Source organism: Enoplosus armatus, chromosome 16 (assembly GCF_043641665.1).
Source record: "Enoplosus armatus isolate fEnoArm2 chromosome 16, fEnoArm2.hap1, whole genome shotgun sequence".
NCBI classification, from domain to species: Eukaryota; Metazoa; Chordata; class Actinopteri; order Centrarchiformes; family Enoplosidae; genus Enoplosus; species Enoplosus armatus.
The window spans coordinates 16,939,433-16,951,296 of NC_092195.1; the positions used below are offsets into that span (position 1 = coordinate 16,939,433).

Below are 11,864 nucleotides of genomic sequence, written 5' to 3' on the forward strand. Positions count from 1 at the left end.
ACCAGACGACCAGGCAGCTTGGCCTCAAAGGTTGCTCTACTTCTGCAAACATTTATTCTTAAAAACGAACCTCGCCCAGCACTGTGAAAACGGGGAAAAGGTAATTACAAATGTGTTTCGTCCTGTAGCTAAGCTGATAGTTGGAGTTAGCTAGCTACTGCTTTACTAATGATAAAAGATTGAGTATAACGATAGGCATGTCGTTAACGCTGGTGATTTCAGCAGCATTATCGATCTTTACTCAGATTTATTGGACTTAAGTATTGGCTACAGTGTCGTGTGTCCCCGCAGCTGCACGTTAAGCAAAACTAACTAAATATTTGTTTACGTTATTTTGTGTGTAGTTTGTTATATCAGTTTCTTTGCTGTTAACGTGTAACTCGGTGGCACCTGCTCTCTGCAGTGTGGAGGTAAGTTAACCGCACGTTGTCTCTTTGCACGTACCCTTAAATGATTACTAACGAAATTAACTAAATAAACCACCAAAGCTGATCCCGGCGTGGCTTGTGTTGGGGATTTTCCCCCATGCCATGATGTCAATGTATTTGTCCGGGAAGTATAAGGTTTCAATCAAGTGTAATACATATGCAATAGTTATATTAAACAGCTATCCGACATATTTTATAGTATAATCAACAGAGATCAGTATTGACATACTACATTATATGCACTTTCAAGAGCTTAACCTTAACTTTAGGGAATCACACTATTATCAAAATACTCAAATCAGACTTGATTTTCCTTTGACTTGAGCACCTTTAACCCAGTTTATGGCAACTGTTGTGGTTCCACACCTTTTTTTTTTTTATTTCAATCCACAGTTAAAATGTGTCTGTCTTTGGTCAGATGTATGTTTAGTTTATCATCAACCCACACAACCAGCCTGGCTACTTTTCAGGGTAAACCAGAACCAGTTTGACATCAAACCACACCAGAACACACAGTATGTGATAGATAAGATGAGCTGAGACGAGAGGGAAACAAGTAGATGAGTACTGCAAAGGCATATTTAAATATCATTGCATGTAAACCTGTATTGTATGAGATGTTTGCAGGGCGTGCAGCTGTACAGACTGCCTCCTATACTGTCAGAGACAACATGCAGTGATAAACTTGAAATTGTTCATGCTCAGTTTCACTTCCTGTTTTTTTTTTTATTATGTTAGAGAGAAAGCTGAGCTTTGGTAGTGTACATCGGATAATGTGGTGAGAGTCAACTCACTGATGCACCTCTCTGTAATTATCATTCAGGGCATACATGAAGTCTGCAGGGCCTTGTCTAGAAAAAAAGCAGAATCAGAGATGATGCTATGAATACAAGCTCTTAAATGACCTCTAATTGTTAACATAAAGCTTATTATAAGGTATTTCCCTATGCAGTTTTAGGCTACAAGCTTACTTTGCACAGCTCTGCATATTAAACTCACACAGTAAAGCCTGCTTGTTGTGAATTTTAGGCATACAACTAGTAATATTGGAAGCATGGATCTCCTTTCTTCATGAGAGACTCACTAAAAACCTAACTCTAGCTTAACATAGGACTTAAGTGTTTAACGCTTCAGACTTTAACTTGTAATAGCATATTGACGTCATCAGTACCAGGGAAGCTGCCTTTTCAAAATTAAGATCCTGGTCCCTGTAGTAGTAAAAGCATTCTCCTCGCCCGACTGCACTAAAGCAACACCACCTGCTCCAGGGCTGCTGCTTTGTAAGAGGCTGCTACTCTGATCTCCATTTTGTAGAAGAGATGCATAAACAGAAAAAAAACATTTGTAGGATTTATTAGAGCATCTTGACAGAAAGAAAGGCACTTGCTGCTAAATTTTAGTTGGCATAACTGTGAAAACTGCCAGGTACTTTTGATATTTATATTCTTCCCCTTGGCTGAAACTAGCATAGAAAGAAGAATAGTTTTAATTATTCTTGTCCTGAAGGGTTGGGATGAAATAAGTGATGCAATGCTATGCTCTCCAATGACCTCTTTAAACTTTCACCTCTTCTGAGATTGTCATTTACGGTCAGTGTTGACTCAGTAGTTTGCTCGGGAGTCAACGTCACTTAACTGAAGCACTGTTTGTTTACCTCACAGTTATATTTTACAGCAGCAGTGACAGTTGCTCAATGGAAGATTGGACACTGTCTTTTGTGCTGATAAGTTTGTTCTCTGTTTAACATTTTCTTGTCAGGCATTGTAATCAGATCAAAAGTTTATCCGCTTTTATAAAAGCATCTTGAATCTTTACCTGCCAAGGACTGTTTACATTTTAGCCATTGTATGCTGTTATTAGATAGCAATAGTGGAGAGATGATAGGAAATGAAGGAGGGATGCAACAAAGGTCTCCGGCTAGATTCAAACCAGGGATGTTGTGGGTCATGGTCAGTGTCTTAACTGGGGCGCCCCAACAAAGAACTGTATATGATAGACTTTTACATTATCACTGATATGACTTCTCAGAAACTAACAACACAGAACACAGTTTCCCACAGAGCTGATTGTTTAACTCTCAGTTGATAAAGTTTGTTGATGATGACCAATTCTCAGAATCTGATCCTGTGTTATTGGCTGTTTCCAGTTGTTGGTAGGGTCATGTCCTTGGATAGAAGCACTATTTACTTTGAATTGTGTCTGATGTTGAGCCAGCTTTCACTCCTCTTCAGCAACGGGCTTCACATCTTCCTGCTCAGAAGTTCAACCTGTCTCTCGTTGCTGCTGGCTCATGTGTTCATGTTTACATGCTGCTCCAGCTGTCTGCTACGGTCTTAAAGCTGACCTCTGTGTTATCACCGCATTGGTTTTGATTTATTTTTCTCTTAAATATCAAGGTCATGTGGGGCTTTAGGGATGGTTGCTGGCAGGTTTTAAAAGCAGAGCAGGGGTCTTGATGACTGGTGACAAGGTGTCACGTACGCTGTCCAGAACCAGCCTGTGAGCAGGTCTGGAAATATGTAGCTGGGCAATCCTGATGAGTATGGGGGATTTTTTAAAATGATATTTGATGTTTGTCTTTTTGAAGTGCACATTTGCTCTACATAATCTTTGGTATCTGTTTCTTTCCTGTATTGAACTTAGAGTAAGTAAATTGTGTGTGCGAGCAAAACATCAACAATGCCTCATAACCAATAAATCACTTGTTTTCTTATGTTTTCAAGGAAAAGAATATTTATACTGGCCTAAGTGCAAAGATGTCAAAGGCTCCGGATTCTCCAGCTCGGTCCCGCTCCAGATCAAGGTCCAGATCGTACTCCAGATCTCACTCTAGAAGCCACTCCCGCTCAAGATCCAGAAAACGTCGCTATAGGTAAATCCAGTGACTTTGTGTATGTGTATTTGTTCATTTCATACCATAAATAGTTGTCCTGATTTTATGATGTACAGGCTGTGGTTTGTGATATTAGTAAAAAAACAAAATACATTGGTTAACTATGCCACATGGTTTTATTTTAGTTACCAGGTTACTTGATGTTGTGTAACATCCATATTAAGGGTTTCTTTCAGTTAACTATAGATAGTTAGTTAAAAAGTTAGTCACTCATTCTAGGTTTGCTCTCACTTTCCATAAGTGTTTTTCCTGTGTGGGAGAAAGGGTTGACAAAGCCTCAAGCACATTGCATCACCTTCATTCTTGTTAGGAAAGTGCAGTGTCATCATTTATATTTGTGTTGCAGTTTTAAGATGTCAACCAATATACCCAACATAATGTTTAATTTATTACATGCTATGTTGCTTTTCCACGCTGGCTGCCTTGTTGTTAGTCCATGTTTGAGTTTGAAGCACTTTCACAGTCAGTCAGTGAGTTGTTGGAGTGGGTTTCTTTTCTGTGAAGAGCATTGCTACACTGCATGTCAATGATTGTATTCCTGGCCTTCCTGTACCCCCCCCCCCTTTTACTGCCTCCTCCCTCTGTGGATTAGAGCAGGTGTGTCCTGGGTGTACCCTTTGTCCGGCACACACATCAAGGCAACACAGACTGTCTTGCTTGTGGGAGTACACTGTATTTTGTGTGTAGTGCAGCAATAGTCCTGAACTGCTCTGTTCCAATGAAAAGATCCAAGGGGTGAGAAATGACAATTCTGTGTTTGCATTAATGTAGGTGGCATGTACTTGCAAACGTGATGTTTTTGTCTATGACTTCAAAGACACACCAGCACATGTGCAGTGTTAACATTGTGTCCGTTAACTGAATTTACATGCTACTCAACATTTCTCTGGAGTTGGAAGATTGATTTGATGGTTATTCCTTGTAATCTTTGATAAGTGAAGCTACAGTTTGCTGTTTTGTAGGTGGGGCTCTTCATTTGCAGTCAGATATCGTGTCATGGTTATTAGTTGGTACAGTTCTCAGTCTCAGTGTAGCAGACGTTATTTATGGGACAGTGTGTAGATCTTTCATTTGTGAAATATATGTAATTTAAGTTTCTCGGTGTGAATGACAGAGCTGCACACAGACCCTTTCATAGTCAGGATGAGCTCGGTGGAGAGAGTTCCCAGTCGTCACTGAGCTTACATTGCCCCCTGTTGACTTCATATACACATGGGCAGTTGTGGGTCTCCTGTCAAGCCTGCCCAAATATGTTTTTGGGACCCCCAGGGGCCATTGTGTACACCGGAGGGTCCACAGAAAATGAGTTATAGTTTGTCTAATATTATTTCAATGTTGTTATTTTGAGATGTTTCATTCTCTCAGTCCTTATCAGTCCCACCTTTTAAAAATGTGTCTTGTAAGTGTATAATATAATACAGAGCTGCAACTAACACTAATTATTTTCATTATCTATTATGTTATCTTATTTTCTGGGTTAATCGATTTAATAGTTTTTCTATTACTTGTGAAAATAGTGGAAAAAAAAAGTCCATTTGTTCGATTAACTAATTTACTATTATAGAAGACAAAGAAGATGAGTAAATATTCACCAACAACAGTTGGAACCAGTGAATTTCGATCGAATAGATTATCAAAGTTGTTGCTGATGAATTTTCTGTCAATAGACTAATAACTTAATCGAATAATTGTTTCAGCTTTAATAACTAAGAAAGCTAATAAATCCTCTGTGATTGGGTATCATGTTGTAAATCATATCTATTTTTTTGCTAAGATAAATTGTGGGAACCACTGATCCTTCAGTATCTTTGTATGCTCCTGTCCATGATTTGTCCATAATGACTCCAACCCCTGCAGTCGTCACTGTTAGTGTGGTGTTATGCAAGAAATCCAGGACTCTTTGTCTTTTACAATTGGCTCTGAATGATGAAATCCATTTTATTAAACTAACCCCAGTTTGGGCCCAGTGGCAGCTTAACAGTGAGAGAAGTAGAGCCTGAGGGTTCAGTCAGAAACTCTCAACACAAGGTCCAACTTTCAAACACATCTGTTGGCGTCAGACGGGGATGTGAAAGGCCTCCGTGATCTTTCTCCGGCTGTCTAGTGTCTGGTGTTCACGGACAGCTGATGTTGTCTGTTTCTGATGTTCATTCAGTCTTTTGCCGTTTCACTGATGTAGCGTTCCCCTCAAGACAAGTAGGTTTGTGGTTGCAGTATTTTGCTTAGTGTCCGGACTGGGTGGTTCTTGCATTGTGCGGTTGAAAATTGTGTTAGGCCACACCACATCATTTGCCCTCAATAACGTCATTTTTCTGTCTTTTCTCTCTTCTCTCTCATCCAGTTCGAGGTCTCGTTCCCGCTCTCGCTCTCACTCTCCGTCCTACAGAAACTATCCTACCAGGGACTATCAGAACAACAGAGGTGGTTTCAGAGGCTACAACCGAGGCTACCGGAGGCCCTACCATTATCGTGGCAGAAATCGAGGCTATTACCAACGCGGCCATTACCAGAACAGGGGAGGAGGCGGCGGCGGCTATGGCTATAAGGCCAATTGGCAGGGTGGTGGTGGGGGCTGGCACGATCGCCACCACGACCAGGACCACCACTCACACAGCCCCAGGAGGGGGCGCTCACGCTCCCGCACGCCGAGGAAGCGCTCAGGCAGCCGGAGCCGCTCCCGCTGCTCTGACCGCTCGTCTTCGGGGAGATCTCGACGCTCCAGGCACTCCAGCTACTCTTCGCGGTCCCGGTCTTCATCACCACATCATCGCAGCAGCAAGGGCAAGCCTGGCTCCAAGGATGCTAAGGACAAGTTAGCAGAAAGTCAAGCAGAGAAATCAGGCCAGGCAGCAGAAGGCAGTGACATCGAGAAGGCATCTGGAGGTAAATGGATTGACTATGACACCAGCCCTAAACGGACCAGCCCAGAGACTAAGGAAGAGGATGATTCCACTGGTCCTAAGGGTAAAGGGCCGGGGAGTGCTGGTCCTCTGTGGAAAACCATCGGCAGCGCGCCGTCCCCTCCAGCAAAGAGCCCGACGAAGTCAGGACAAACCGCCTCCTTCGGCGGCTTTGGGTTCTTCTCTAAAGAAGATGCCAAGCTGCCGGCTGGAGATAAGACGGTGATCTCTGCTGCCTTCAAAAAGTATGTCCGTTACCTTCTTTAGTTATTTGAATGTAATTACATTGTTTTCTCTTTAATTTTCCTAACAAATTATGAACATTATTTTTCCTTCAAACATGTTTAGCCTTTTTCAAAGATCCTTGGAAGAATACAGGTTAAAAAGGAATACATAAGACTGCTGATTTTAAGTGCATTGAAAATGTAGCCGGCTGTTGCCCTTTTCTGTGGTTACGTGAGTATAATTATTGCATTGTGAGTCCTGGTCTTTACTGTTTGCATTAGGGATGGGCAATTTTCTTATTTCTTTAATAGAAATAATCAAGATAGGAAATGAAAACTTCTGTAACGGACAGGATCTGCTATTTTGGCAAGCAGGCAGTGGTGATTTAAAGTTCTTGTTTTTATTTTTAAGAATAACTTGACTGGGCCAGTACATTAATACTGAGAATAATGTCCCAAATAATAAGAAAGACAGTTTTCATATAAATGAGCTGATAACGCTTGGAGATCTTTGGTGACTGATACTATATTTTTAAGGCCAGGATATTAAATTATTAGAGTTAAGAGTTAAATTATTTTGTTTTATTATAAGGGAACATATTATGCATATTTTCAAGTTCATATTTCCATTTTGGTGGTTTACTTGCTCCTTATTAGAGCATTCTGTTACATTTGCTAGTTAATGTAACATAATTGAACATGTGCATTAGGACAGTGTCAGTTTGGAGCCATCAAGGTGAAATGATTAGGAAATTTAAAGTTAATTACCATCTGGTTTTAAGCATGCCCATCCCTTCTGTGTATTACATGTTCTTTTCCAGTTTTGAGAATATGTTGTACTTCGTTCATCTCAGTCTGAAGTGTTGTTATTAAAATAAGCATATTAGTAGTGTATTTGGCGTTGCAGGTACTAAAGCCCTGTTTGGTTCTCTGTTTCAGGTTCTTGGCTGAGAATAAAAACAAAAAGCAGGCCGCTGAAAAGGAGAACGGTCGCGACAAGGAGCAGAGCACCGCAGACAGAGAACTGGAGAAAGGAAGCAAGTCTGGAGACCTTTTCAACATGTCGTCCACTTCTTACAGCGACTCCAAGGAAGACAAGACCATGCCTTTCTTTGATGCTGGAGAAGAAGAGTTCCTCAAGTCTCACGGGCTGAAAGAGAGGGACATTGAGGAGGATGGCGAGATCAAAACCACCCTCACGGCTCGGGACATTTTCGGGAAATGGGGGGATGAGCCAAGCTATTCAACGTCCTACTCGTCAGTGAAGGAGAAAAACCGGAGAGACGCCGAAGAGGCAGAGTCCATAGATCACATGGAGGAGGAGTTGTACCGAAGCCGCAAGCACAGCTCCAAGAAAGAGGAGAAGGCCAAGAAGAAGGAGAAGAAAGAAAAGGAGAAGTCCAGAAGGAGTCCGTCCCCTCCGGCAAAGGAGCGGCCGCTGTTCCCGGGAGCTTTCCCTCCTCGCGAGGAGTCACCTGTACGACACGCGTCTGCATCAAGGGAGGAGTTTGAACTCAAAATTGGTTCTCTAGATGAAATGCCCAGGTATGTATAATAACACCCATTCATATAATGTACACTGCAGTATTACTGCGTTGGCCGGAATATAAGACGACGGACATTTTGTTACACTGGTAATTGTTGGCTTTACAGTTGATTCAATCACAGGTCTGCTTCTGCAGCAAATTACATATACATTACATATACATTGGAATATGCTTTTGACTCATTTTCACCCGTCAAGGAATTTATTTCTTCTGTGGCGGAAAAGTCATCAGAAACTCCTGTAGGTTAAACTGAAAAACTTTAGGGCTAATGACTTGAAGAAATTTACCCATAATGCAACACTTCCTGTAATCAAGTTTGCATCCAAATGTAGTAAATGGAATTTCCAGAAAAATGCCCATTAATACACGTTTCCATCCACTACTGTTCAAACCTCAGTCAAACCTCGAACAGTGGGAAAACCATGTAGAAAACATGATGGAAATGTGGAATTTATGTTTGTTAATTTGAGGAACGTCATAGTCTCCTCATCACTTAACAGATTCAATGTTTTCTTCTCTTCAATTTAACTCTTTAGTTTGTTTCTATTTCACTCTCTTGCATCTTCTATTAATCAATACACCAAGTTTTCCACCAAACCTGAGTTTTTAATTTCAACTCAGGTTTTTTTTTTTATGTGCAAATTGAAAATGCCCCCAAAAAAACATAGTATGTACTAACTTAGTCCTTGAGTATAATACGACCCCCTCGTCCCATATTTGGGCCAGTATTTTACTGAAAACTGTGAAGCCTTATTGTACTTTTACTTTAATCGATGTTCCTCACTTCTTCTGTTCTCTCAGCTCTTCCCTGTCTAAAGATCGCCTCATGCCTCGAGATCTGGTCAATCCCACTAAGAAAGATCCAGAGTTTCGTTCCATTTTCCAGCACATTCAGTCAGCACAGCTCCGTCGCAGCCCTTCTGAGCTGTTTGCTCAGCACATAGTCTCAATCGTGCACTACATCAAAGGTATAGTACGATCGGTACTGGTTCTGTCTCTATAGACTCGAGATAACGAGACAACAGGAGTTTGGACAGTTGACGAGATCCGCAGGACATTTCATGACTTGAATATGGTGCTGCTGTATGTGGAATAATAGTTTCTTGTTCTTTATTTGCAGCTCAACACTTCCAATCCTCAGACATGACATTAAGTGAGCGGTTTGCCATGTACCAAAGAAAGGCTGCAGAGGTAGAAATGATGAAGCCAAGAAAGAGCCCAGAAATCCACAGGTATCTACAAAGTCTAATCATCTGATCATCAGTGATGCGTTCAGCAAAGCATTTCCATCATGCAGTCTCTCGTTGCCTGCTGACATTTTCCTCCTCTCTTAGGAGAATCGATGTTTCCCCCAGTGCCTTTAAGAGGCACTCTCACCTGTTTGAGGATATGGAGGAGACGAGCTACAAGGTGACCGGCCCTTTTGAAATTTGACGTATTTGGAACAAGCAAATTTGAGACGATCCTAAGCAGCAGTGTTCAGCTTTGTGCTTTTCTTTCAAAGGATGCATATTTCTAAATCAAAAGAGCCCAATTGTGTTTTTTAAGTGCCAAGCAAGCCCCCCAGCCTATGAGATATGGTTATTGATTGGGTATGTACGAACCCAAGCAAAGGCTAAAAGGAAGTGAATTAAGATCCTGAGTCCAAGCCTCTCAAGGGACGCTTATCAGTGCCTTTACCTTGTAAGTATTTTTCCTAAAAAGAAAAAAATCAAGTCACAAAAAACTGTGAAATTCAATTTATTTGAATAAGCTACATGCATGCTGCTGGTTTCCACAAATACTTTTATATAGAATTGTGAAAAGTCATTTTTTAAGAAGCATTTTGTATTATTCTTTATTTGCTACACATAGTGTTTGTGGAACGTTACCCATCATAGTAATGTGTAATATAAAAATCAGTATTCACATTTTGTCGTTACCACAAGAGGAAACACAGTGCTTATTTATGTTGTACATCTTTATTTGTACTGCAGATATGCATTTGTTTTGCATTTGTTTGTCACCAGTGTAGCATTTTTGAATCTGTGGGAAAATGTGCGCTTGATTGCTTCATTCAAAAATTCAGTATTGTAAACAGCTGCTGTAGTGGCTAATAAATGCACATCTCTGCAGGATCCAAGTCATAAGTTCAAAGGCGACGTGATGGACCTTCGCCTGGATATTGAAAGGCGTAAGAGGTTTGCCGGGAAGGAGCGCGACTACAAGCGTGAAGGGGGCAGGAGCCCGGGAGGCTCCAGAGGAGCGAGCAGAGAGAAGTCCTCTGAGAAATCTGGGAAACACCACAAGAAATCCAAGTACGTTTAGTCTCAGCCACTCCACTAGAGGTCAACACAGTCTGTGTTCACGGGAGAAACTGAATTTTCACCGAGTGTAGGATAATATTAACTCCTTAAGTTCCACTGCAGAGAGTTTGATGGACACACAGTAGCAGGCATTTGATTAATGAGAAATACATTGTATTTCGTGTACTCGTGTTTCAATGATGGAAAGCTCAATATGAAGCAGAGGCAGGAAGTGTTGAATTAGCATGAGCTCAGATATGACTGTTTGAGAGTGGATCAGAAAACTACTGTTACATGAACTAAACTCTAGTTGCTCCCAAACGTGGCCATAACATTGCAGGTCAGTGCTGTACGGCTGTAAACGCTCACAGCTTGGCACGGCATGGCATGGCATGGCTTCAACGTACAATACTGAGCCTGTGTGATCAGGAAAGTTGATTCTCCACTTGCAGGAGACACTTTTGGCTAAAGGCGTTAGCGCTTCCAAAGTAAAACTGTCTAGTTTACAATCTAAACACTGTGAAGAGACATGCATGTTTAAAGTATGAGACATATAAACGAACATGTGGGGCGCTGTGTGAAGGAGGAAGAGGTGAAAACATCGGTCATGTCTCTTGTAACTGTTGTCGCCACTCTACAAAATGTTATACCTTCAAGCTTGAACACTTTTGACTGTAAACCTAACTTTTCTTCCATTTTTATGTCACTCACGTCCAACCTTTTACCTTTGTGCTCACAGGAAGGGTAAGAAGAAGCGGGATCGCTCTCCGTCCTCCTCTTCCTCTTCGTCCTCTCCATCCCCTTATCCTCCACCTTTCAGAGGTAAAGAGTACATGGGAGAGGGGATGGAGCACTCGGAGGAGGGCTACAGTCACCCGCGTTATCCTCCGCGGGACTACAGTGGGCCTGCAGACAGAGGCCCTCGAGATTATGAGGGCCACAACACAGAGAGAGGCCGAGGCCGCGGATTTGTAAGTCCCCGTCTGTGTCTTTCTTCATCTCTTCTTCTGCTATATTTGTTTTTCTTCTCCACTGAGGTACTGACATCTCATCTTCTTGCAATTCTCTGTCCTAATGGCGTCACAGTAGGCTACGCTTCTCTGCACTGTTCCTTCCTCCTAATGCTAAAGGAACATAATGTGGATGGTGATGATAATGATGATGACACTATCATACATATTCCATGTACTGCCTGATTTTTACAAAGGTAATGTAGCGCAAGTCAGTGGAACTTCACCTCACCACTAAACAAATGCCTGATTTCCATCAGTATGGCTTTTATTCGTTCTGTCCTTCTCATCGTCCCTGAGTGGATTGCTTTGACTCTGATTTGGACCAAATTAAATATTCTTCCATCTTATTGTGGAAAATGTGTTCGTCCCTCGACTGCAAGTTTAAATCCACCTGTTGTTTTGCTCTCAGTTCCCCAGAGTCAGAGGGAGAGGTTGGAACAGGGGAAATTATCCAGGCAACAACAGCAATGGAAACCCTGCCAATATGAATCCTCCAGTGCGCCCTCCAGAGGAGGAGTGGGACCCTGAATACACTCCCAAGAGCAGGAAGTATTATCTGGTGGGTCTCCGAAGC

The 11,864-nt window shown here is 41.8% G+C and overlaps 1 protein-coding gene across 1 annotated transcript in view; it reads left to right on the forward strand.

The window, feature by feature from the left end:
* The window catches only part of thrap3b (thyroid hormone receptor associated protein 3b), a 14,086-nt gene continuing 2,222 nt past the window's right edge, over nt 1–11,864 (forward strand). Inside the window, exons 1-10 of the mRNA XM_070921383.1 lie at nt 1–100; nt 3,152–3,300; nt 5,663–6,466; nt 7,385–7,990; nt 8,794–8,960; nt 9,113–9,224; nt 9,327–9,402; nt 10,108–10,289; nt 11,017–11,248; nt 11,700–11,849. Coding sequence (XP_070777484.1) covers nt 3,185–3,300; nt 5,663–6,466; nt 7,385–7,990; nt 8,794–8,960; nt 9,113–9,224; nt 9,327–9,402; nt 10,108–10,289; nt 11,017–11,248; nt 11,700–11,849 — 2,445 coding nt within the window. The 5' untranslated portion in view covers nt 1–100; nt 3,152–3,184. The remainder of the gene's footprint in view (nt 101–3,151; nt 3,301–5,662; nt 6,467–7,384; nt 7,991–8,793; nt 8,961–9,112; nt 9,225–9,326; nt 9,403–10,107; nt 10,290–11,016; nt 11,249–11,699; nt 11,850–11,864) is intronic.